Source organism: Mesoplodon mirus (assembly GCF_964341445.2).
Source record: "Mesoplodon mirus genome assembly, chromosome: 15".
Lineage (NCBI taxonomy): Eukaryota > Metazoa > Chordata > Mammalia > Artiodactyla > Ziphiidae > Mesoplodon > Mesoplodon mirus.
In genome coordinates this window covers 36,897,615-36,923,894 of record NC_138991.1, presented here as the reverse complement: position 1 = coordinate 36,923,894, position 26,280 = coordinate 36,897,615, and the positions used below count along the sequence as shown (strand labels likewise).

Genomic DNA, 26,280 nt, shown 5'->3' with positions numbered 1-26,280 from the left:
GAGTGATCAGTTATTTCAAGCCACCAAATTTAAGGGGTGAAGTGTTACCCGACACCAGATAACTAAACTAACCTCCTCTTTCCTTAAATGCCCCAGCCAAGGGGTAGCAGCTGCTTCCTTCAGTTCATCAGAAATGGTTCTCTCAGTATCCACTTTTCGCCCTTCCACTGTGTTTTCGCCACCTGTATAAACAATTCCCTGGATTAAATGACCTATATTTGAAATAACTAGGGTGGTCAGAATGGCCATCATCAAGAAATCTAGAAACAATAAATGCTGGAGAGGGTGTGGAGAAAAGGGAACACTCTTGCACTGCTGGTGGGAATGTGAATTGGTACAGCCACTATGGAGAACAGTATGGAGGTTCCTTAAAAAACTAAAAATAGAACTACCACATGACCCAGCAATCCCACTACTAGGCATATACCCTGAGAAAACCATAATTCAAAAAGAGACATGTACCAAAATGTTCATTGCAGCTCTATTCACAATAGCCTGGAGATGGAAACAACCTAAGTGTCCATCATCGGATGAATGGATAAAGATGTGGCACATATATACAATGGAATATTACTCAGCCATAAAAAGAAACGAAACTGAGCTATTTGTAATGAGGTGGATAGACCTAGAGTCTGTCATACAGAGTGAAGTAAGTCAGAAAGAGAAAGACAAATACCGTATGCTAACACATATATATGGAATTTAAGGGAAAAAAATGTCATGAAGAACCTAGGGGTAAAACAGGAATAAAGACACAGACCTACTTGAGAATGGACTTGAGGATATGGGGAGGGGGAAGGGTAAGCTGTGACAAAGCGAAAGAGAGGCATGGACATATATACAGTACCAAACGTAGGGTAGATAGATAGTGGGAAGCAGCAGCATGGCACAGGGAGATCAGCTCGGTGCTTTGTGACCGCCTGGAGGGGTGGGATGGGGAGGGTGGGAGGGAGGGAGACGCAAGAGGGAAGGGATGTGGGAACAGATGTGTATGTATGACTGATTCACTTTGTTATAAAGCAGAAACTAAAAAAAAAAACAAAAAAACAAACTATATGGGAACACATGTATATGTATAACTGATTCACTTTGTTATAAAGCAGAAACTAACACACCATTGTAAGCAATTATACTCCAATAAAGATGTTAAAAAAAGAAAAAAAAAAGAAATAACTAGGGTGGTTTCTGTTTTCCTGATTGGACCCTTTACATTTTAGAAAAAAAACAAGCATGCAATAAGAGCAATCCATTCCCTAGTCTCTCTCACTCTTCCCCAATCCTCCCCCCACCCCCAAACCCAGCTTTGGAAAGTCCTCACTTGTCCCAGCTGGGCCACCACCTCCATTCCCACCCTCTATGTCCTCCGTCCACACCTCCATTCCTGTCTTCCCACAAGGCTTCTAATCCAAAAAGTTCCTCTCTCCTCCTGTTTCCTCAGGGCCCCCAGACACATGTCACAAAGCAGGATCTGGTGGGGAGTACAGAATTTATTTTATTATTCTGAGTCTGGGTTTTGTTCCTTAGACATCGTGATTCCTGGATGGAGGTGACTGTGTCCCACCTCCCTGAGTCATAGTCCCATGGGCCTGTTTCAATTGCTTTCCAGGTTCAAAGTGCACTGAGAAGGCTTCACAGTCTTAATACTTCCTAGATGCTCAACTGAGGCAAAGTGACAAAATGGCCCCCCCACCCCCGCCCGCCAAAAAAATAAAACCCCAAGCCCCCAGCAGCTGCTGCTGCTGCAGCCATATGAAAAAATAATACAAACTCTTCTTAAAAAATAGATTACACAGAAAGAACCCAGAGGACAGAGGGGCATGGGGAGGGGCAGGGGCTGCTCTGGCCACTGGCAGGGAGCCTCCGGGAGAGGCCCGGGATGGGTGCTGAGATGAACTTCAGGGGGCTGGGATGCTGGTGGACACTGCCTCATCCACTCTGCCCAGCCTCCTTCTGTTGCTCCTCCCAGCAGCTCTGGCCCTGGGACCACGGCTCCCCTCTCCCTCCAGAGACCCTCCCTTCACCCTGAGGCCTGGTACCTGCTTCTCACTAAAGTGGCTTCAATAAAGAAACAAAAAGACCCAAAGCGAGGGAGGGCCGTTGCCCAGCCACGGGGATTTCCACCCCACAGGAGACGACCTCTCTCTGCTTTGGGGGTTTGGATAATTATCAATACCTGACGCTACCTAGACACCCCCTGAGGGGTGATGGGCCCCAGACTCCCTGTTTGGCTCCTGGGAATACACGTGATGAGCCATGGTCTGAGGCTGTCTGTCCTCTGGCCCAGCCTCGGAGGAGCTGCAGACGGGTAGAGTGTGCACAGGACAGCCGGGGCAGCGGGTGTGGGATAGGGTACCGGGTATGGGATGGGGTACAGCTCACACGGGTCCTCCAGCTCATGCAAGGAGAAGCGTGAGGGGGTGGCCCCACTAAGACAGAGGTAAGGCAGGGTGAGGTGATGGTGTCTGTGCAGTCAGGCCAGCTCTGGGGCCGGGGGCAGAGAAAGGGCAGGGGCCACGGCCCACAGGGTAGAAGGCAAGTTAGGGCCTGGCGCTGGGGAGGGGTCTGGGTGTCCGCTGCCCCGCTGAGGGTGCCACACCTGGCCACCGCATACAGAGGAATCTGGTGCAGGGTGGATTCTCCCAAGTCGGGGACAGGGGCAGCTGGGCAGGCCGGTCTCAGTCGGGGACCTCAGGGTGGGCAGGCAGTCCACTCTCGCCGCGCCGGTAGGTCTCCCAGAAGCCCCTGTCTAGCTGCTCCAGCTGTGGGCCCAATGGCAGGTGGCCGGCCAAGTGCATGCGGAGGGTCTCCAGCCACTGCTCCAGCTTCACGAAAGAGGGCCTGGGGAGACAGGCGGAGGGATGGTGGGTTCGGGCTCTGCTGGGGACCACCCCACCCTAAGCCCCCACCCCACTCACCTCTTCTCCGGGTCCAGATCGCAGCAGCGCACAGTAATGGGGAAGAAGCTTGGGGGGCAGTTTGGGGGGCAGTAGCGGTCCAGGAAGCCTCGCACATTGAGGCCAAAATCCATGGTGCGCGGCAGGTAGTCTGGGTCAGCGTTCACCCGCCCGATGATCTGTCCAGCACGAAGCCCAGCAGTTACCCGGGGCCCCTGGGACTGGGCATCACCCAGGTGGGTTCGAGGGCAGGTCACACCCGGGTCTGGCACCCCCTGGACCACCACACCCCCGGGAATGCAGGTTGCTGTGGGCAGCCCCGTTCCCAGAGCCTCCCTGGCCTGGGGCCCCTGCAGTGTGCGCCCACCCCGGACCTACCTCGCACAGGACGATTCCAAAGGAAAACACATCCACCTTCTCATCGTAGCTGCGGCCTGGATGAAGAGACCACTGTTAGCAGGGGCACGGGGCCAGGGATGCCAGCTGGTGAGGGTGCTGGGCCAGGGACCCGCCCACTGGGGGGAATGCCCTGGCCAGCAGGTCAGGACAGGAGGCAGATGCTAGAAACCTCTGTAGGATCAGGCCTTAGGCTCTGACACTATCTGAGCCCACCCAGTCTAAGCCAACCTGTTGGCGGGGGAGGGCGGTGGGTAAAGCTGAAAGCCGTGGGCAAGGGGTTCCAGGCCCAGCTCAGTCACTAACCAGCTATGTGACTCCGGGCAGGTCATGGACCTTGTGGTGACCCTGAAAGATAACTGTGTCAGACCCCTGGAACCTGTGAATATTATTGGAAAAAGGGTCTCTGAAGTTACGATTAAGTTAAAGATCCTGAGATGAGACAGCCTGGATTATCCGGGCAGGCCCTCAATGCCATCACAACTGTCCTTATAAAAGAGACTGAAAAGGAAAAGACACAGAGGAGGAGGCAGTCACATGAAGACAGAGGTCCAGGAACGCCAGGATCAGAACCTGTAAGCAGCAATGAATGGATTCTCCCTTAAAATCCCCGGAGGGAGCACAGCTCTACTGGATTTCAGACTTCTGGCTTCCAGAACTACAAGAGAATAAGTGTCTGTTGTTAAGCCACCCGGTTTGTAGCAGCCTCAGGGACTGATACATACTCTCTGAGCCTCAGGTGCCTCAGCTGTAAAATGGAAACAATACCCTCTCTAACGACGTTAAAAATAATCAGGACAGCCACTCTCATTTACTGAATTCTGACTAGCTTACAAACCTTATCTAATTCTCACATTACTCCTTAAAGATAGGGGCTATTAACCCCAATTTACAGGTTAAGTTATTGGGGGGTGGGTTATGTTAACTTTGGTCAGAGCTGGTGTTGAGATGACCCTGGCTCTGCGGCCCTGACCCTGTGTTTGCATGTCCCCTGCCTGTGGAGAGGCTTTATAAGCCCCAGTCTGGGCACACGTGGGACCACTGTGTAACAGGCCTGAAAAAAAAAGAAATGGAGTGGGAGAAAGGGGATCTGTGGGAGGCTGAATAATGGCCCCGGAGGTGTCCCCGTCCTAATTCCTGGACCCTGTGAACACGCTGCCTTATACGGGCCTTTGCAGGTGTGACTCAGTTAGGGATCTCGAGATGAGATTATCTTGGATCTTTCAGCTGAGCCCTATGGGATCACCAAGGTCTTTATGAAGGAGAGCGGAGGGTCAGGCTCAGGGAAGGAGATGTGACAATGGACACAGATGTCAGAGAGAAGAGGCTGCGTTGCTGGCCTTGCTGAAGGAGGGACCAGGAGCCAGGGAATGAGGCAGCCTCTAGAAACTGGAAAAGGAAAGGAAACAGATCCTCTCCCCTTGAGCCTCCAGAAGGAATGCAGCCCTGCTGACACCAGACTTCAGCTCAGTGAGCCTGATACTGGACTCCTGACCTCCAGAACTACAGGATAATTTGTGGGGTTTTTAAAATCAATTTATTTACTTATTTACTTATTTATTTTATTTTTGGCTGCACTGGGTCTTCGTTGCTGCGCGCAGGCCTTCTCTAGTTGCGGAGAGCGGAGGCTACTCTTCGTTGCGGTGCACGGGCTTCTCATTTGCGGTGGCTTCTCTTGCTGTGGAGCACGGGCTCTAGGCATGTGGGGTTCAGTAGCTGTGGCTTGCGGGCTCCAGAGCACAGGCTCAGAAGTTGTGGCGCACGGGCTTGGTTGCTCCGCGCGGCATGTGGGATCTTCCCGGACCAGGGCTCGAACCCGTGTCCCCTGCATCGGCAGGCGGATTCCCAACCACTGCATCACCAGAGAAGCCCTAATTTGTGTTTTTTAAGCCAAGTGTGTGATGACTGGTTGCAGCAGCACAAGGAAACCAACGACAGGACTCAAAGAGGGGCAGGGCAGGACCTCCACCTCCTGCAGCTCCGCCTGGGACCGCGGGGCCCTAGGGGATGTGCCAGGCGGGGCTGCCGACTCACCGTGGATCATCTCGGGCGCCATCCAGTAGGGGTTGCCCACCACCGTGTAACGCTTTTTCCGGTCTGGCTTCTTGAGGCTCCGCAGGTCCTCGGGCTGCGTCTTCTCATCCACCATAAGCCGCGCCAGCCCGAAGTCGGCCACCACCACGTTCTTGTTCTGGGTGACCCGGAAGCAGAGCCACACTGAGACACGCCCCTGGCACCACCTGCCCACTCCCTCCTCGGCCTTCTGGGGACAGCCTGTGGTCCGTCAGCCACTGCCCCTTAGACGCCGGGCTCCCTGGGCCCACTTGTCCCCCACTGAAGTACATCCCCCCCAAAGCTTCTTTCAGGAAGCCTGCCCTGACCACCCCAGTCCACACACCCGGGCCCTCCTCCGGGCCCGCAGCCCCTGGTGCAGCCCGGTGTAGGCTGCGGCCACCCTGTGGGCCGCTCTCCGTGAAGGCCATGCTCACAGCAGAGGCCCTGCCCCCGCACTTCTAGCGGTGTGGTGGGCGGGGCCCCCGCTGTCCCCTCCCGCCCAAGCCGCTCACCTCACGAACCAGGCAGTTGTGGGAGTTCAGGTCCCGGTGGATGATGTTCATGGAGTGGAGGTAGGCCTGAGGGTGGGGGGCACGGGGGTCAGGGGCAGCCGTGCTGAGGGCCCCCAGCCCCGCCCTGGTCGCCCCGAGGCTCCCACCTTCCCCCCTCCCACTGGATCCCCTCTGTCCTCTCTCAAAGCTTCCTGTGGCTTCCATTTCTAAACTCCTTGTGAAGTTTAGGTGAGCGCTGGAGAACGTGTTTTGTTTTTCATTTTTTGCCACACCATGTGGCCTGCGGGATCTTACTTCCCCGACCAGGGATGGAACCCGCGCCCCCTGCAGTGGAAGCGCAGAGTCTTAGCCACTGGACCACCAGGGAAGCCCCGAGATGCTTTTATAAGTGGGGCCGGATCACCCAGCCCACACGCCCCCCGGCAATCAGAGCCTACTACTCACCATCCCTGAAGCGATGTCCTTGGCAAAGCTCACCCTCTGACTCCACGGGTACTGGCTGTCCTGGAGGTGGGAAGAATGACCAGGATGAGCCATCAGGGCCACAGTTGCAGGACATTGGGTGAGAGAGAGACAGGAAGGGGTGAGTGTCCTGCAGGGTCCGATGACGCACCCCCAACTCTCTTCTACACCCATAACTGTCCCTTCTTTTTTTTTTTTTTGCCACGTGGCTTGTGGGATCTTAGCTCCCCAACCAGGGACTGAACCTGCAGCCCCAGCAGTGAGAGTGCTGAGTCCTAACCACTGGACTGCCAGGGAAGTCCCTCACAACTGTCCCCTCTAAGGGCTGTGGGTGAATAATTCAAAACAATTTTCTAACAGAACTGGTTCCAAACAGTGATGGGGTGGGAGATACTCTTCTATAGTTCCTGACCCACTTCCTCTGAGAACAAAAACTCTCTCTTCTACAAAATCCCATTTTTTCGAGTTTTTAAAAAACCTGAACCTGCTTTCATGGACCAGCAGAGACGGGCCTGGCGAGGTCGCCTGCAGAGAGCTGCGGTGAGTCACTCCGGAGAGCAGGGCTCTGGGCTCAAATCATTTGGGGAAACACCCCATTCTCTCCCATCTCCTTGGAGACCTCAAGTGGGAGAGCAAGGACATCAGAGCGTATTAATGATTCAGGTGCAGCCAGGAAGCCTGCGCTGGTGCAGCCCAGCATTTCTAAGTTGCACTGGACCACAGAATCCCTCTGAGAAGTTACACCTGTCCGGAGCCCGCAGGGACCACACTCTGGCGACAGCAGGTAATCCAACCTGAGGGACTGAGGACTCAGTGGCGAGGGAAGGGAACAGGGTCTCCGGGTCTGAGGGTGATGCTGGGGTGGGTGAGCATCGGATCCCAGGGCACCGTCAGCATCCCAGGAGAGCTGGAAGCTCCCCTCCAAACGCTTCTTTTTTAGAGGAGGATCGGTAATTTCATCCAAGCTCTAACAGCAAGTTCTGAATTTTATATATCATGGCAAACAGTGACTTGGTTTTGCTTAGAAGCAAAACAAAGACCCTCTGGGAGAGGTAATCTATGGCAGGTGCGTGGGGTTAACCTGACAGCCTGTGCGTCCCCTCAACGAAGCTGCCACCCTTCTCTGGGCCCCAGCTTCCCCCCCACCTTAGATGGAGTCAGTTGCTCCCTTATTCGATTCAGAATCAGTGTCTGGAGGGCCTTTGACACCAGAGGCCGATCCCCAATGAAGAGCCTGGGAGGAGACTGGGACCCACAGAGGAGCCGCTGGGCCCAGGGTCCTAGGGCAGGAGCGGCTGGGACGGATCTCAGGCAGGGGCTCTGCCCGGCACTCACCATGCCCTTGATGAGGCTCCGGAGCGTGCCACCCTTGATGTACTCGGTGATGAAATTGAGCCTCTTGTCCTTGTAGAGCACCCCGATGAACTTGAGCACGTTGGGGTGCTCCAGGCATCGCATGACCTTCACCTGGTGGGGTGTAAACAGGCTGGGCCCAGGTCTCCTTCTCCCCATTTCCCACCAGAGGCCACCACGGACAGTTCCAAAGATGGAGAAGCCTTCAAGCCCCCGGGGTCACACCTGCCAGCTGCCGTGCTCTTTGCTTGGGCTGCTCCCACCCCCAGTGACGTCCTTGCCCCTCTCGCCCTCCTGGCAGATAGTTTCTCTTCTTCCAGCGTGGGCTTGAGCGTCACATCCTCCCGCAGCCCTCTGCCACCCACCCCCTCTCAATGGCGAAGGGTGGGGCAGGTCCTAGGAGTCTGGTGCAGAGGGTGCAGCAGGCCCCTCACCCACCTCCTTGAGGAACGTCCGCTGGGTCTCCTCATCGAAGCGGATCAGCTCCTTCATCACCATCACCTCGCCTGTCTCCCGGTGTGTCACCTGCGTGGGGACGCCCAAGGGTTGAGACTCAGCACAGGCACATGCTGTGCTCTAGGCCCGCCCTGCAGGAGGCCCATCCCCACCCCAGGCAGATGGGCAGACGGCTTCAAGCTCTTCGCAGACTTTTCATGGGATGCTCCCAGCCCCCGAGGGGGTGGGACTTAAGTCCTTTATAGGTGAGGAAACTGAGGCTCAAGAAGGTTTCCTACCAGGGCCCACGGTCACCCAGGTGGCAGGAAGGGGGATGGCCAGGGCTTGGGTCCAGGACCGCCTGACCCAGAGGCCAGCCCTCTTTCTTCTCCTCTGCTGGGCTGCCTCCTGGAAGTCAAATGGTAGCTCTACCAGAGATTCTGACCAGGGACAGGGGCTGGGGCCTGTCTGCACACGTGGGCAACCTGGCTGGTGCCTTTTGTATAACTCTGAACCTTCCAGTCTAGTCATAGCCAGGTGACATCAGAGCCAGGGAAGGGCTCGTGTCTTGCTGGGGGAGAGTGTGAAGCGGGTGAGCAGCCCAGAGGCCAGGAGGGGGCTGGCATTGGGCTCAGTAAGGGGGCCTGGGGAAGGGAGCCTTCAGGGTCAGTCTGGGCTGCCCTCCCATCCCCCGCCCTAAGGAGCCACTTTCCCACAACCTCCTCCACGCGGTCTGTCTATAGTAAGTCCCCTCCCCCTAACTAGCTCAGGGAGGCCCAGGTAGAAGAGAGCTCTGGCCAGCGAGTCTGGAAGCCAGATACCCTTCCAGTGGGGCTTCCTGGGGACACTGGTGGGAGGAGGGTGGAAGACCAATGGGTCACACACAGACTGCCCCCCTGCTCCCACCCACGACCCCATCCCTGCCTGGCGTGCCCTGTACCTTGATGGCTTGGCCGAAGCAGCCCTTGCCCAACACCTCCCCGTGGATGAGGTCCGAAGGCCGGAAGATGCGGTGCGGCCGGCAGACCACACGGAGGGACCCGGAGCGACCCAGGTCCTCGCGCTGGGAGGCCGGGGAGCCCAGCGAGCCGGCGCCCGGGGACGTGTCGATGCTGCAGCTCCTCCTGGGGGAACACACCCAGCGCCCGCTGCCACCAGGTGGGCACCTGGACGAGGCCCCCTTGGGGGGAGGCCAGGTCTTGGCCCTGCCCCCTTCCCCCTGCCTTCCATGCCCCATCGATGCTACTCTACGTACAGTCACCCATACAGCCAGAAAGGGTGGCACAGGACAGCTCTCCTGGGGGAGTCATGAGGCTCTCGCCCCATCCCGATGCCAGCACCCAGTGCCCTGTCTGGCTTGCACTTCCTGTTAAGGTAGGAATGTTTGCCCTTGGCCTTCTCTGTCTGGTGACCCTGGATCAGACGCTCTGCCTCCCAGCACTTGAGTCCCAGGCCTTGGAGTGCAGAGGCAGACTACCTGCCCAGGACTCCCACAGGTGGTCTTGCAGGGCGGCCTGAGCGCCAGACAAATGCAGGGGAGGAGGAAACACATGCCTTCAGTATCACTGTTTCTTAGCATAAAGGCTGTCATCCCAGGTGTCCCCCTCAAAGCCTTGACCAGGAGTCCTGAGCAGGCCCCCGCAGTGAGTGGCACGAGGACCAGGCTGCTTCTGGGCTTCTTCCTGGTGCCCCCCCACCTCCCTTTAAGAGGGTACAGGGCACTTGGCCCCTCTGGCCTGGACCACCACAACAGGCCCCCAGCTGTCACTGGTCCTGGGCACCTCCCTGCAAAGGGGACCAGAGTGGTCTCTGTGAAACACATCACTGTGCTGCAACACCCTTCGGTGGCGCCCCGGATTAGGCAAAGCCCAAAGACCCTGGCCACGAGTTTCTGCCTCAGAGCCCACCACTCCCCAATACATCCGATGCCCCAGCATCCTGAGCTGCTGGCCAGCTGCTCCTCGAAGCCAGGGCGCTGGTCCACCCTGGAAGCGCTCTGTCATCCCCAGCTGGGGGCGCTGCTTTCCCCGTTTGCTCCTTCTCATTCTCCTTCCTCTTTCTAGCCCCCTGCACCCCTTGCCGGCCTCCTTTTTGCAGGGCTGACTCCCCCATCAGACCGTGAGCTACCGGAGGGTAGGGACCAGGTCCCATGCCCCCTGAGGCCCAGCGTCAGTGAAAGTACCAAGATACAGTACATCAAGGTGCAGGGCTGACTTACAGGACAGGCTTCTGCCGGCCGGAGCTGCCCGCCTCCCCGCTGGGAGTGTGAACCGGGGAGACCAGCGGGCTGGACTCAGGCCCCGGCCCGTGGCCCAGTGTGTCATGGGGGTCATGCTCAAGAGTCAGCTGGAGCAGGCGGCTGGTTTCCTGGATCAGCAGATCAATCTGGGGAGAGCAGGAGTGTGGACAGGTGAGTCTCAGGGGTGGTGCTCTCAGGGAAGCACCACCTCCAACCACAGACTCAGGACCCGTACCTCGTCCAAGGGCACATTCCGGATGGGCGTGCCATTGATTTCCAGGATCCGGTCTCCAACGTGGATGGAATTCTTTACATCCGGGCTCATGCAGCCCGGGTCCACTCTGTGGGCACAGAGTGGTGGTCAGACCCCTGCTCACCCCGCTAGGAAACCAAGGCCAAGGGGATCAGATCGGGAGCATGGGGGCAAACCGTTCTATCTCGTGTGATCAGCAGGTGGCAACTGGCAGGAACACCGAATTCTGGTTTGGTGGGAAGAGCTCTATACTAATTACAATGCTTGCTATGGGTGTGGAACTGGAGAAAAGTGGCATGCCCTCCAGGTATTTGCCCCCCTACACTAGATGCTCGGGGCCTCCTGTTCAACAGAGCGTTGTCTCTGCCATGGAGGACAGACCTCTCCTTCTACCTGGCTGGTACGTGTGGGGCAGAGAAGTGTCAAAGAGTCCTAAGAGGGTCTGGACCCACTGCTTCCTACCTGACCCCCAAACTTGCCCTGCAAGATGAAGCTAAGGCCTCCACTCCTCTGGGATCGGCGGGAAGGAGCGAGCAGCCTGGGCTGAGCCACAGCTGCAGGGTGGAGATGGGGCTGGTGCCCTGGATTACTTGGCCATAAACTAGCTCACAGAATGGCCAACTTGCTAAATTTACTTGCTTCTCTTAACTCCTTGGTGTTAACTATCTGATTGTCATTTTGTCTTTGTAAAAGCTTTTCAAAGAATGGTCACTTTGTCTGTGCCCTGAGATGGGCAAGGGCTGGGGGAGGGTGGGCAGGACAGAAAGGAGACTGAGAGCTTTAAGAAAAACAGATTGCTAGCAATTTTTCAATTATGAGTATATTCTCACATGGGAAAGAAGTGCTTCCTTATACAGGAAAGTCAGTTAATAAATACAGCAGGAAGAACACAGAAAATCACCACTTTGTAGCCATCACAGAATTATCTGTGGATGCTAGAGTTAGTGAAAGGCTGTTGGGAACAGGATATTTACAGACTCGTATCTCACAGATGACTCAAACTGGTTACATTGCAAAGGGGAAAAAAAATCCTTTACAGCAGAGAGAGTGGACTGCACTTTAACCAAATAATCGAAGTTGACATCCCCAATAAAGGGAGCACTTCACTGACATCCTGTGTCTACCAGTAAGATGCACAGAGAAGGACTCAAAATCAGGTATCTGGTTAAAATGCATGACTTAAACCTAAGGAAGAGGAAGCCTCCGTCAAACCCAAATGGAGGGGCACGCTTCCTTAACTGACTTGCACTCTCACAAATGTCAAGGTCATAAAGGACAATGAAAAGCTGAGGAACTGGCACAGATTAAAAGAGACTGAAGAGACATGAGGATTCAGTGCAATGTGTGATCCTGGACTGGATCTTGGATCAAGGGGGAAACTGCCATAAAGGACAGTATTGAGACAACTGGCAAAATTTGAATGTGGATTGTATACTGAATAAAATATCAATGTTAAACTTCCTAAATTTCATAACTACACTATAAGATACAATGGATAATTATGTAAGGGAATGCCCTTGTTTTTAGGAGAAGGTCTGAAGTATGTGGGGGGAGGATGGTCAACCTCCACTCAAATGATTTAGTAAAAAATAGCAATATGTACGTGTGTACATACAAATAAGTATATATATGTATATACACACAAATATATAGACACAGGGAGAGACACACATACCTCAAGTGTGGCAGAAAGTTAAAACTGGTGAACTTAGGTAAAAGGTGTACAGGTATTCAATATACTTATTATTTTAGTAATTTTTCTGTAAATTTGAAACGTTCAGGATTAAAAAAGTTAAAAAATAGTGAATATATTTTCATGGATAAAGACTTCTTATGGATATAGCCTTAAAAATATATTCCTTAGGGAACTGCCTGGTGGTCCAGTGGTTAGGACTTGGTGCTTTCACTGCTGTGGCCCAGGTCGATCCCTGGTGGGGGAACTAAGATCCCACAAGCTGCACGGTGTGGCCAAAGGGGGGGAAAAGAAGCAGGAAAGAATGCTCACCCAGTGAGGGAGGCAGGGAGGAGGTGCCATGGACCCTCTACTTCTAAAATTCTGCCCAGTTGTCAGGGGCCAGCTGGTCTGGGAGTTTCCCCATCTCTCTCACCAATCTGTCTGCTCACTTGTGTATGGAAGGCAGCTGCTGGCCTGGCTGATGCTCAAGATGGGGGTGGAGATACAGAGTCAAGCCCAGCCTCCTCCTCCTCCCCCAGTACCATCTTCACTTCTCACCAGTGCTTAGGCATGGGGTCTGGTACCTGGCAGGTATGTGAGAAATGTTCACTGAATCCAAAGAAAGCTGGCACGTGGCTCCCACACCCAGACATGGGGAATGTTTAAAACTATTTCTCAAGGGTCCATGAAGGCCCAGGAGAAATCTTAGAAGGCTCCAAGGTATCTGACTCCCTCGTTGTTCAGACAGAGACCCCAAAGCCCCGAGAGGACAAGGGAACTGCTCAACGTCTCACAGCACGTTATCAACTGCGTCAGCCCCTTAACCTTCATTTCTTCTTACATCTTGGACCTTTTCTACAACCTTTAGAATTTTCTCTAGGGACGATCTGCTAGTATCGAATCCCATTTTGTCTGCCTTAACATGTCTTTATTTCACCTTCATACTTGAAGGACATTTTCATCAAGGATAGAATTCTAGGTTGATGGTTCTTTTTTGCTGAGTGCATTGAATATATCATTTCACTATTTCTGGCTTTCATTGTTTCTGTTGAGAAATCAGCTGTCAGCCTGTTCTGGTTTTGAAGGAAATTTTTGTTTTTTAAATAAATTTAGTTATTTTTGGCTGCATTGGGTCTTCGTTGCTGCTGCATGCAGGCTTTCTCTCTATTGCGGCGAGTCGGGGCTACTCTTCGTTGCAGTGCACAGGCTTCTCATTGCAGTGGCTTCTCTTGTTGCGGAGCATGGGCTCTAGATGCAAGGGCTTCAGTAGCTCTGGCACACGGGCTCAGTAGTTGTGGCTCGCGGGCTCTAGAACACAGGCTCGGTAGTTGCGGCACACAGGTTTAGCTGCTCCTCGGCATGTGGGATCTTCCCAGACCAGGGCTCAAACCCATGTCCCCTACATTGGCAGGCGGATTCTTAACCACTGAGCCACCAGGGAAGTCCTCCCAATGGCTACTTTTAAAGTCTTTTCTTTTGCCTTTGGTGTAGTAGTTTCACCAGGTCGGGGAATCTATGGGTGAATTTCTTTTTAGTTTTCCTGTTTGGGATTTACTGGGTTTCAGTCTGTGGACTGGTATCTTTTATCAGCTCTGGGAAGTTCTCAGCCATCATATCTTCAAATACTGCCTCTCTCCCATTCTCTCTTCTCCTGTGATTCTAGATGGATGATTAGAGCTGCTCACTCTGTCCTCCGTACGTCTTAACCTCTCTTTCCCTATTTTCACCTTGTTGTGTTTCTGCTTCTCCCTTCAGCTGTTTATTTATTTATTTTATTTTTATTTTTTTGCGGTACACAGGCCTCTCACTGTTGTGGCCTCTCCTGTTGCGGAGCACAGGCTCCGGACGCAGAGGCTTCGGACGCGCAGGCTCAGCGGCCATGGCTCACGGGCACAGCCGCTCTGCGGCACGTGGGATCTTCCCGGACCGGGGCACGAACCCGTGTCCCCTGCATCGGCAGGCGGACTCTCAACCACTGCGCCACCAGGGAAGCCCTCCCTTCAGTTGTTTAAAACCCTCCTCTACTGCTAAACCCATCTTTCACTTCTAGGGGTTCTATGTGGTTCTTTTCCAAATTCATTTGCTCTTTACTCACTTTTTCCAAGGATCTCTTATTTATTAAAACATATGGAGCATAATTATTTTGTATTGTTTCTGATAATCCTACCATCTGCGGGTTTTGTAGGTCTGCTTCTGCCACCTGTTGTTTCTGCTGGTTCTTGCTCACAGTGCCTTGTTCTCTATGATTTTTGACCAAACGGCTCACCTTCCTTGGGATGCTTATCTTGAGAAATTCTGTGAAGCCTGGAGGTGGGTTCCTCCAGAAAGGATCTGCATCTGATTCTGTCAGGGCCTAAGGACATTACCCCTAGTGGAGAAGTACTTTAAACTTTTACAATTCTGCCTGGAGGTTTTCTGAACAACCCAGGCATGTGAACTTGGTTGGCAAACCCAAGTGTATGAATTCTCAGGGGAGATTCCATCTCCCCTTCCATTTAGGTTCAAATCAGTTTATTTTCTAGTTCTGGGAGTTGGTTGTCAGGGGCGGTGGGGGGGCGGGGGCTGGTGGAAGGTATGGTTTATTTCTTGTTCTTCCTCACCCTGAGAGCCCTTTGGGGGTTGCAGCTTTATGGGGTGGGGAGGTGTTCTCTTATCAGACTCACTTTCCTTGAGCAAGTCAGGGCTTTGAGAGGCTCAGCCATGAGAAGACTCGAAAACTGAAGCTTAATTCACCCAATTCAGATTTGCCCTTAAGTCATGGCTGCCTTCCATGCTCTGATGATACCCCTGGGCTCCTTCCTTCACTTATTCCTGACCTGGTTACTTCTCTTTCTTGTTGGGTCATGCAGGGATTAAAGAAAACATTTAAAATATTTTATCTAACATTTCTTATGTTTTTTTGGAGGAATGATTGGACCAGGCATCTGGTATACAGGTTGTCAGAGCTGGGTTCCAACTGGCCCCATGTGCTCACCCAGTCTCAGGGCTCCCCTGCCCCAGAGTCGGCCACCCACCTAGAGCATCCGTGCCCACAGCTGCACCAGCTGCAGCCTCAGCAGGCCAGCCACTCACCCCTGGACGCGGACGGTGTGGGAGTGCTCTGTGCTGCAGCCTGGCGGGCCATGAGGGGGGTCGATGGAGACCGAGAGGCCACGTTTGCCATGAGCTGAGGCTGGGATGGATACGAGGGTGACTGTGTGGGGCAGGTGGGAGCTGGGGGAATCAGGCAGGATCTGCTCAATGACGGGGGTCACCACAGTCTGGTAGTAGCAGTGTCCGCTGCAAGAGCCACAGGTGGTGGGGACCCAAAGAGCGGGAAGAAAAGTGTGTCAGGACAGTCACCAGCATCACCCCAACCCCGATCCCTCAGCCCCAGGCTCTCTTCTCCTCCCACCCTCCCCTCACTGCTCCCCAAGGGAAGAGGAGGACCTTGGCTGCCTGATGGGCTGGGAGCAGGAACTGGGCATGCTCAGCCCAGCCTTGCCCCTCTCCGGGGCTCATTCTGGGTTGTCTATGCTCCATCAGCTGGCCAAGATGAGGCCTGGGGATAAATCCAGTTCAGCAGGAAGTCATTAAGAGTCCATTTGGGATCCTCAAAAGTCATGCTGCCCTCAAATCCAGCTTTATCAGTGTTGCCATAACAAAGAATTTGTCTGGTCTTTGTCCCTGGCTCCTGGGAAAGAGGCTCTAAATCCTTGGAACAGGAGTATCTTCCTTTTTCTTGAGCCCTTCACACACTTGAGCTAATGTTAGTGAGATGACTCAGGCGGCGGGGAGGGGGTTGCTGGTCACAAGACTGACCACAAGGTGAGAGGGCTGCGGCTCTAACCCAGCCTGACCTCGAGGAAACTAAGTTCAATCCGTGCCCAGTGATTCAATCAATTATGCTACATAATGAACCCCCAATAAAAACTCTGGTGATGCCAGGGAGGACGGGTCACATGTCTTGATTCCACGGGTGGAATGCACAGAAGCTGTGCATTCGAGACCCTCCCGGACCTCGCCCTTTGCACTTCTTCATCTGGCTGGTCCTGATTTGTAGCCTTTAGTAAAAAACTATAATTGTGAGTATAGTGCTCTCTTGAGCTCTGAGTTATTGAGCGAAGTATCAAAGCTGAGAGAGTTGTGGGAATCCCTGACTTTGCAGCCAATCAGTCAGAAATGTGAGCGGCCTGGGGACCCCCAAACTTGTGGCCGGTGACTGAAGTCAGGGCGAACTTGCTGGGGACAGGTCCTGAGCTCACAGGGTTGGTGCTAACTCTGAGGGTTGGTGCCAGAACTGCACAGCAGTGATGTCAGTAAGAAAGCTGATGTCTGTGGGACTTCCCTGGTGGTCCAGTGGTTGAGAATAAGCCTTCCAAGGCAGGGAATGTGGGTTTGATCCCTGGTCGGGGAATTAAGATCCCACATGCCACAGGGCAACTAAGCCCGTGCACTGCAACTACTGAGCCCACGCGCCGCAACTAGAGAGCCCGTGCGCCACAACTAGAGAGAAGCCCGCGCGCCACAACAAAAGATCCTGCATGCCGCAACTAAGACCGGACGCAGCCAAAATATTAGATAAATATTTTTAAAAAAAAGAAGAAGAGAAAAGAAAGCTCATGTCTGAGGCTTTCTCCATCTGATTGCTGTGTCTTATATTTCCCAGTGGTTTCTACACTGTCACTATGACCGCCCCCTACATGGAAAGGGGAAGGGCCCTGGCGTGGGAGACGTGTGACACAGGTGGGCACGCCAGGTGCCGGGAGGGGCGGGGCACTCACCAGTACAGCTTGGAGTGCTCCACCAGAGTGTAGGTGTCCCCGTCACCGATGAAGGTCCCACATGTGAGGCAGATGAAGCATTCGGGGTGGTACTTCAGCTCCCCGGCCACCTGGAAGGGGAGTTGGGGGGGGTGGGGACAAGCCACCTCAGCAGCCCCTTCAGCCCCCATAGCTCCTCCCCTCGGCCTCCTCTCAGAAGGGCAGCCCCAAACCAACTTCGGGGCAGACAGAGTTGCCTCCATAATAGCGGGCTGAGGGATACAGACAAACAGGCTCAGGAGGCACAGAGGAATCAGAGAACTAGTGAAGAGAAGAACAAGAGAGATGATGGGAGAGAGATCTGGAGCAGGGAAACCTGTGAAAACACATACACACGCACGCACACACACACACACAGGTGAGGTGTGTGAGTGGGGGAGGGGTGCTTACCATGACCAGCCCCTTGGTGATGTGCTCTGAGCACCCGTGGCAAGACTCGCCATAGCGGGTCCAGTAGTCCTTCTTGCAGAAGAGCTGCCCATCCTTCTCATAGTACTGGTGTGAAAGGGAGGCACTGCATTCGCAACACCTGGGTGGAAGGGGAGCTGGGGCTCAGAGGGGCCCACCCGCCCCGCACACCTGGGCCCTTCCAGTCTACAGGCAGCACTAGAGAAAGGTGTGCCCTCTGGACGGGAGCAGCCTGTGCTGGGGCACAGGGCTTGGCAAGTGGAGCCGGGGATGGATTCAGCGCCCACCCCCACCCCCTCTGCCGTGGTCCCTCAGCCAGAAGCCCTGGTACTGTGTGCAGCCTGAACAACCACCCTCAGCAGTTCTGCACCCAGGGTGTCTGGCCCACTTGCTAGACCTGGGCTGAGAGGTGCTACTCATCTGAGCCCCCTGTCCCTTGTCGTGAAGGAAGATGGCCAGCGAGGGCAGGCAAGTTACTCTCAGTCACCCACCAGTCAGGCCCAGGGAGGGCTGGAACCTGGGAGCCCGGGATTCAGGTTGGGGCGAGGGGCGGGGCTGGAACAAACTGTGAGCCCCACTCTTCAGTCTAGTCTGCGTCCTCCCCCTCCCAGCAAAGTGGAGGCAGCTCTGGCCGCTGATGTAGATGGTAGTGACCTTTCGGTGCTGTGAAGACCTACTAAGTGCTGGCACCTTCCCATTTTCTTGCTTAATAAGTTTATTAATCCTCACAGGCCACCATGAGGCAGGCATGGCTATCCTCATTTTAGAGATGAGGCAGATGAACTTCGGAGGGTCTACCCTGCCCAAGGTCACAGAGATGGGCACCATAGGCCCCAAGAAGATACTCCCAGTTCCACCAAGATACAAGGCAGGAGTTCAGCTCAGTACAGACCAGTCAGTCAGTTAAGAGAGAGGATCTCCCGGCTTCCTAGGCTTCAGCCAGCCCCACGGGTGCTGCCCGTCAGAAGAACGGGGTTCAGCATAGGTAGCAGGAAGGCCTGGCTGGTGGGGCCCCTGAAGGGCAGATGGGGAGAAATGATGTACAGGCTTCTTTCTAGGTGCCACCCTCCAGGCCAGGAGCTAGACCTACATGCCTGACATCTTTCCCTTCAAGAGTCCTGGTCGGGTGGGGAACAGCAGCTCAGCTAAGCCAGGGTAATAAGCAAATGCAAAAATGTGGGACCCCCAGTGACCGACACCCCTCTCAACCCCAGGCACGAGCCCCACTGGGTTCTGCAGAGCCTGACCCAGGGTCCTGGCATGCATAGGTATGTCTGGGCCAGAGTTCACACTGCGCAGAGAATGGCTAGGGGACCGGTCCAGCTCTGTTGCTGTTTGGGTGCTCCGGGTGATGTACCAAGGTCGCATAGGGATAGGAGGGCCCAGGCTCAGAGCTCATGGCTCAGTGGGGGAACAAACCAGGTCACAGGAGGGCAGGAAAGACTGGGGCTGGGTCAGAGAGCACTGTGCCTCAGGCAGCCCGGAAAGCCTCCACTCAATGACTGCTCCTGAACTAGGGAACTGGGGAGAGGGAGGGGGAGGAGGGAGGAGAAGGAGGGAGCGCATAGCAGCCAAGAGTGCTGCTGGACACTGTCCCTTTAAGAGGATCCAGCCAGTTCCCCATTGTCTGGTAGCCTGAGGGGAGGGGCTGGGGACCACAGCTTGGGGCTTTGGGCAGGGGGCGGGCTGGGGAACACAAAATGCCCGGGTTTTGGAAGCCAGGAAGGCAGGGTCTGATGAGGTCTCTTAAAGGGATGGCGAGTGGGGAGGGAAAGCCTCTGGAGGCAGCGCTGGGATGAGAGAGGCTGCAGCGGAAGCAGCGGCTGGACGGGAGCCATGACGTCATCTGTTGCCCCCGCAGCCCTTCCTGCCCCCACAATCGCTGCGACTGCAGTGGGTGGGCATCTTACCACGGGGCGGGCGGGGCGACAAGGCAAGGAAGGCACCGAGCCAGGAGGGAGGACACTTGGGGACGGGGAGTCCCCGGCGCAGCCCCCAGGGGGCTCTAACCTAGCAGGAAGGTGCGCAGCAGGAGAGCAGGCTCCGCAAAGAGGCGGGGCGCAGTCAGCGCAGGGTGACCTTGGGGAGATACCCCACTTCCTGTGCGGATCGATGATTCATTTCGCCTTTCCGCTGACCAGACCCACCAGACACGAAGCACGTCTCAGGAGTGTCTCCGCGGGAGTCTCCCCCACAGCCCCAGGCTGCAGGAAGCAGCCCCCCTCCCCACCTCGGTGGGCGGGTCAGTCGGGGCTCTGGAGCAGCCGCCTTACTACAGGGGAGAGAATGCTCTTCTGCCTGCAAACTCCTAGTCCTTTTCACGCACAAACATTCATCACCGAAGCAGCCCTGGAAGACCCCACGTTGCTTCACTCAAGCTCTGTGAGCGCAGTCAGCTCCCTGATAACCACTTCCCTGAAGCCTGCTCAGATGCGCCCATGGCCCCCCACGCAGCCTGCACCGCCAGCCTCTGCCATTAACCTGCCGGCTCCCTGAGGTCCCAGGCCAGGCACCTACAAACGCTGGTCCCCGAAGAGAACAGAAGTGCTTCCTGCCAGACTGGCTCACTCTGTGCACTCAACCAGGAGCAGTTCCAACCCCCAGCGTCCTCAGAACTGCTCCAAGGTGCCCTGGCTCAGCCTCCATCTCAGATAGGGGATCTAGACCAGGCTCACATAGTAGTTTGGTGGCTGGCGCCTGGGGCCTCAGTGGACCTTTGCCGATGGAAGAAGGCACACAGAAGCCCCTGACCCTGTGCATCCCCTCACCCCTCAGGCCCACATCTGGCCAGGAGCCAGAGGAGGCAGGTGGGGCAGGACATGCCTGGCTCTTGGGGTGCCCCCCAATGCCCCTGCCCCTACAAAGGGTGTCAAGAGAGTAATACCAGGTACAGTGTAACCCTCTCCCAGAGCAGGCAAAGGCAGAGCCAGGCTTGAGCAGGAGAGGAGGCCACTGTGGGGCTGGAGGGGGGCATGAACAGGCCAGGCTGGGAAGCAGTGGCAACCCCTACAGCGACAGGTCCTTCCCTCCCAGGGGTGCCCTCTACCCAGAGCCACATCCCTGGAAACCAAGGGTGAAAACGAGCAGCTGGGGGACCAGCCTCAAGGGAGACCTGTACCAGAAGGGCCAGGAGCCTCAGCGGTGGCCTGCTTCCCCTCGACAGGCGGCCAACAGTGACCAAGGAGTTTCAGTTCTCCTGCTCCACTGCCCGGCCTCAGGTGGGTCTGTCCCACCATGGCCTCCAGCCCCAGCCCTCACACCAGGGGCCCTGCCTGAGGCCTGGGACAGGTGGGGAGGGGGCTTTCCACTTACTTAGCCCCTCGGAGGAAGCGGCATCTTCTCAGGTTCGAGGCCAGCATCCTTTGCTGCCACCTATCGCAGGGGGGCCCCAGAGGCCTACGGGGAGTGCAGGGGTGGGCCGGACAGGCTGTTTCCCCATCCTGCTCCAGGCACTCAGGATTGGAGGCTGCAGAGGGAGGGGCCAGCGTGGCCACACGGCAGGGGAGGAGGATAATGCAGTGATGTGGGTGCAAGAGGACTTGGTCTTAGCTCACAACAGGAAGCAGCTGAAGGGCCTACTGCCTGGGCTCTGGTGCAGGCGGGGAAGCTTGGCCGGTACTGTGTCCTCAGCCCTGCACACCCGAGAAAGGCACGCTCCGTGCCCCCCGGCCTCTGCTGTGACAAAGGCACTGGAGACTCTCTGGGGACAGGGAGCAGCTGCTTCTTCTGGTGCTGCCCCCGAGGGAACAGAGCTTGACTTCCATGGACAGTCCATCCTCTTTGCCTGAAAGTCCCCCAACGAGGGGGGCGTCCCAGCCCAGGCTCCGGCCCCCAGTGCCAGCTGTGCACTCAGCCCTCCTCATCCAGGGTCAGCCCAACCAGCCTCCAGGGAGATGTTACCTGAGTTACGGCAGCCCCAGGGCTCCTGCGCTGCAGGCTTCTGGGAAGGGACCTCCCAGAGGCAGCAGCTGGGCAAGGGGAAGCCTGGACCCCCCTGGGCCTGGCCATGACCTTCCAGGAGACTGCAACAGAGAAAGGGGCTGGCTCTGCGGTGACAATGACACCTAGTGCTAATGCCAGAGGCATTCTGTGGGCCCACAGCAACTCTCTCGCTGCAAGGCTCTCGGAGCCCAGGGGTTGGTGGCAGCCCCGCTTCATGGCACTGAGATGCTTCCAGGGGCCCAGCAAGCAGCGACTCCTCTCTGAGCTGCTTTCCTGACTGTCATGGGAGTGAGGACACCGTTGGCCTCAACCAGATTTGGGGGCTGTTGGGAGAACCACAGGCCACGGGGCCAGAAACACTGTGTAAGTCGTGGAATCACGTAGAAGCCACAGCTCTTACTGCCTGTGGGCCCTCCCTCACTGTGGGAGCCTTCCCTGTGTCCCCACCGCACCAGGGCCAAACCCAACGTGCCCCCTTCCTACCGCCCCCTCCCGGGGCCTCAGCCCTCTGGTTAACCAGCCCTGCTGGTTAACAGGGCAGGGACCCCTCCAAAGCTAGGTTCCATGCCTCCTGCCCCACTGCTGCCCTTCTGTGGCTTCTGTGGCTGCAAGCCTGGCTCTCCCCCATGTCTCCCAAGGCTCTACCTCCCTCCCCACCCCATGCACCGGGGCCCCCAAAGTTCTTCCCTGGATTTCTCTCAGCCTCTTCTCAAATCCCATCCCCCAGCACTGAGTGGGCTGTTCTCTCTGGCCTTCCAACCTCTGACCAGTCTCAGATCACCTCGGCCAGCTCTCGGGAGGGCACCGCCACCCTGGCTAGCCTACTGCACCTCCACCTCAACGAGGACAGGGCACAACTCCTCACCAACCTGGCCCCCAGCTCCACCAGAGCCAACAGACCACTGGCCTCCTCTGCACCCGGGGTGAAAAACCAGACTGCTGTAGATTCTGCCCCTGCCACTCACCAGCCCCCAGCTCCACCCCACAGCCCCTGACTTCTTCAGCTCTGCAGTGACTTGGAGTGAGACAGACATAGGTTCGAGGCCCAGCTCTGGCTGTGGCAACTTTCAGCAAGTTACTTGATTTCTCCGACCTCCATTTCTTACATGGAAATTGAGCAAATAATGGCACCTCCTACGGTTATGGTGAAGGTTTAATGAAATGACATTAAAAGAGTCACCAATGAATAGTGGCTAATATGATTAATCCTTGCCAAATATCGTCCCTTCTAGATCTGAAACTCTCTCCACTCTTAGTCACTGTCCTATGTCAGGTCTTATGGGCACAGAGCCCTGAACTACTGACAGTCCCTTCCCTGTCATGTTACTACCATCTGCCCACTGGGATGGCATTTTTCAATAGCACTTCTGCCCACATCCCTCCCCTGCTTTCTGACACTCTCTGCTGGCTCCCTACTGCCCTCAGAAGCTACTTATCTTGAATCAATCCTAACTGAATCAATCCTAACTTTGCCTCCTCATCATGTCCCTCGACTCACTCTGTTCCAACCAGATGAGCTGATCCTGGGCCTTCCACGGTTTGCACTGTCCCACCTCCCTGTCTCTGCCTGTTCAAAGGCCCTTTCCTCCCTGAAGGCCTCCTTCCCAACACTTGATTGGGAACCCCAGGACACGGAGCCCGCCTCTCCTCTGGGCTCCCCAGCCAGTGTGGGTACTGTGTGCTCATTTCGCTCACTGGCTGTGTATCTTTGGTCAAGAGAATTAACCTCTCTGTGTTCCGATTCATGGAGACAACACGTATCCAACTGTAAAAAGTCCTTAAAACAGTGCCTGGCCCTTCCTAAATTGTAGAAAATGTTAGACATTTTTTTTTCTTTTGTGGTACGTGGGCCTCTCACTGTTGTGGCCTCTCCCATTGCGGAGCACAGGCTCTGGACGTGCAGGCCCAGCGGCCATGGCTCACGGGCCCAGCTGCTCCATGGCATGTGGGTTCTTCCCGGACCTGGGCACGAACTCGTGTCCCCTACATCGGCAGGCAGACTCTCAACCACTGCGCCACCAGGGAAGCCCTAGACATTATTTTTATAAAAGAAAAAAAAAATCCCTGTCGGAGCCTCCACTGCCTAAATTAAACTCCTTCAGCTGGTGGTTGATGCCCTGACCCCAGCTGGGCCTCGCCACTTTACCTTCCCTCCTTTTTGGTGCTTTCCTGCCTGAACTCTGCTGTTCACTGACTGGGCCAGGCCCCATCACCATTCTACCCTTTGCACCTGCTGGGCCCTCTGTCTGGAACTGCTTCCTACCACACTTCTCCATGTGGGAAATCTCACATACCCATTTCTGGCCCTACAGAGCTATCTAAGGCTACCCCCTGCCCCTGTTTCTCAGGATGGTGCTCCTGGATTGCCGGGCCACCTCTGGGTCCCCATGTGCTCCACCACAGCTCTGATCCTACTCTCCTACACTTGGGAGTTGGTGTCCGGAGGCAAAGGACTGGTCTTACTGGATATGCATCTTCCAAACTTGCCTGGGGCCCATGAAGGAGGCCCAGCTCCTCCCAAGGCCTCTCTCTGGAGCACCAGCACCCAGCAGGCAGGGGCGCACTGCCCTCCACTCCTCCCCCACCAAGGTGCCAAAAGGCCTTGGTATTACGAGCATAAACGCAAGTGTCGCCTTTTCTCTCCTTTTCTGTCTAGAATGAGAAAAACGAAAGGCCTCCAGGGATCTTCTAGTCCAAATGCTTCATTTCACAGATGGGGAAAACTGAAGCCAAGGACTTGCTGGAAGTCACAACCAGAGATGGCACCAGGAGGAATCGCCACGTCTCTGGCAGGCCTTGCTTAGGGCACCCGAGCTCAGGTCAGCCTGCCCTACCTGAAGCAGTCTGCGTGCCAGTCAGCATTCAGGGCCTGGAGGTACTGGCCATCATAGATCCTCTGGCCGCAGCTTGCACACACGGGCAACTCGCTTCCTGCGGGGGTGGAAAGGGCGTTAGGAAGCATTCTCAGGAGGCGCGGTTTGCTGCAGGCCCGGCCCTGCCCCAACTCCACATGCACCTCCACAAATCCTCCTGTACACACGCAGCGCCCAGGCTGAGCAGTCACTGTACAGAGCATCAGAAAGAATGCAGGTCTCAGAGTCTTGCTGAGACCACAGCTGAACTACCAAGCTCCTCTGGGCCTCAGTTTCTCTCTCTGTAAACTGAGGAGGAGGAGATGTCTGCCAACCCCCAGCAATGGCATCCTTCAACTCAGGGTCTGGCACGGTAAATGCGGAGAAAGAAAGCAGCACGATCTAGAAATAAGGCAGTGGGTGACACTCTTGTCACAGGCCCCCTTCCTCTCCTGCCTGCCCAGTCCCTTCAAAGGGCAGGGACTGGACAGGGCTAGGTTGGTGCATCCTGTACTGAAGCCCCCTGGAAGGCTTGGCTATGCCGTGGCCTAACAAGGGGCCAGGGCCATCGGGCTGGGCTCCCAGATACCTGCTCCAGGGAGGCCTGACACCTCTTCATGCCACTAGGCATGCTTAGTCATCCCTGGGGCCTGACACCCTTGGAGCTGGGTGGGCCCTGGAAGATCTCCCAGCCTGCCCCTTTCCATTGTACAGATGGGGAGACTGAGCCCTGGAGAAGGTAAGGCTTGCTGGGTCACCAGCCAGGCTCCAAGGCCACAGTCTGCCCCTCCATGAGGACCCAGTGACCTAGGAGCTACCGTAAGGTGGGCCCCTGCTCCAAGTGGGCCTTCAAGGACCTGGGGGAGGGTTGGCAGTAGCCCCAGGGGAGGGCAGGGCTGGAGGAGCTGGCATAATAGGACTTTTGTTGAACCTGGTGGACCTATGAGATGGGTCAGATGAAGAAACCCAGGAAAGGAGACCCCCAGGGAAGGAATCTTGGGGTCTTCATAACCCTAACTGTCCTGCAAACCCAAGCCTTGGGCCCCAGTAGGGGGAAGGGTCAGAAGAGGAGGCTAGGATGAGAGTCATCCTCCCAGCCAAGACTGATGGCAGGCACTGGGTTTGGTGCAGGGAGAGGGGGTGGGGGCCCCAGCATACATCCAAAGCTTCCCCAGAGGCGCATCTCTGCTCTGTCCATCCTGCCCCCAGGCTCCCAACCACCAGCACCACGGGCCAACTATGCGGCCCTCAACTGTACAAACGAGGAAACTGAGGCCCAGCAGGCAGCACCTGGCTCAAGGTCACGGAGCCGGCCAAACGCTGGGCTGCGAGTCAGGGCTGAGGCTTTCCCAGAGACTCTTTCTTCCAAGGGCGGTTAGAGACGGGATAAGGGCGAGCCCCGGGTGGACACAGCACGCGGATGGAGGCCAGGGCTGGGCGGGCTGTGCCTGGGATTCCTCCCGGGTGGTCGTCGGTCGGGGGTTGGGAGAAGGCGGGGATGAAAGGGAGGAGGGGCCCTCAGACTGCGGGAGGGCAGCCCACCGGGGCCGAGGAGGGGGAAACAGGGTGGGAGCTTTTCAGGGAGGGGCCTGCGGGCTTCGGAAGGACGAGCTCATCCCTGAGGACACAGGGGCGCGGCCTCACGGCAGACCCAGCCTCCGCGGCGGCCAGGCCCGGCCCCCACCCGTGCCCCCCGCTTCCCCGTCTCCCCCAGCGCGGCGTCCCCGCCCGCCCGGCCCCTGGGTCGGCGCCTCGCCGGCCCGCACCCCGCGCACCTTCCTCTCCCATACGTTCTTCCCTCCAGGTGCAACAAAGTAGCGTCAACCTCATGCACTCGGCGGGGGGCGGGGCCCGGCGGGGCTGGGGCTGGGGGCGGCCCGGGCCCCGCACGCTCGCCCGCAGTCGCCGCCGCCGCCGCCGGCCCGGGAGGCGGGGGCGGAGAGCGCGGGCCGGGCCGGGATGGGCTCGGGGCTCGTGGCGCCGCCGCCGCCTCTCAGACACC

General features: G+C 56.3%; 1 protein-coding gene across 1 annotated transcript; it reads right to left on the bottom strand.

Annotated features, from left to right (window-relative positions):
• Positions 1-1,097: 1,097 nt before the first annotated feature.
• On the bottom strand, positions 1,098-26,280 carry LIMK1 (LIM domain kinase 1). The gene is made up of 16 exons (XM_082643790.1): positions 26,054-26,280; positions 24,261-24,357; positions 17,467-17,605; positions 17,038-17,147; positions 15,347-15,553; positions 10,582-10,687; positions 10,326-10,492; positions 9,048-9,231; positions 8,111-8,197; positions 7,655-7,786; positions 6,302-6,361; positions 5,858-5,923; positions 5,325-5,481; positions 3,273-3,328; positions 2,916-3,073; positions 1,098-2,838 (listed from the first exon to the last, which is right to left on the bottom strand). Exons 1-16 carry the CDS (start codon positions 26,106-26,108, stop codon positions 2,676-2,678), a joined length of 1,944 nt encoding a protein of 647 aa, XP_082499916.1. The 5' UTR covers positions 26,109-26,280; the 3' UTR covers positions 1,098-2,675.

What these genes read in the sequence shown, in the direction of transcription:
- LIMK1 (XM_082643790.1), bottom strand. Translation starts at nt 26,108, where the DNA reads ATGAGGTTGACGCTACTTTGTTGCACCTGGAGGGAAGAACGTATGGGA. An exon ending in GAGCACTCCAAGCTGTACTG is followed by an intron (nt 15,554 to 17,037) that starts GTGAGTGCCCCG and finishes TGGCTCTTGCAG; the next exon opens with CGGACACTGCTACTACCAGA. An exon ending in GGAATGTGCCCTTGGACGAG is followed by an intron (nt 10,493 to 10,581) that starts GTACGGGTCCTG and finishes TGCTCTCCCCAG; the next exon opens with ATTGATCTGCTGATCCAGGA.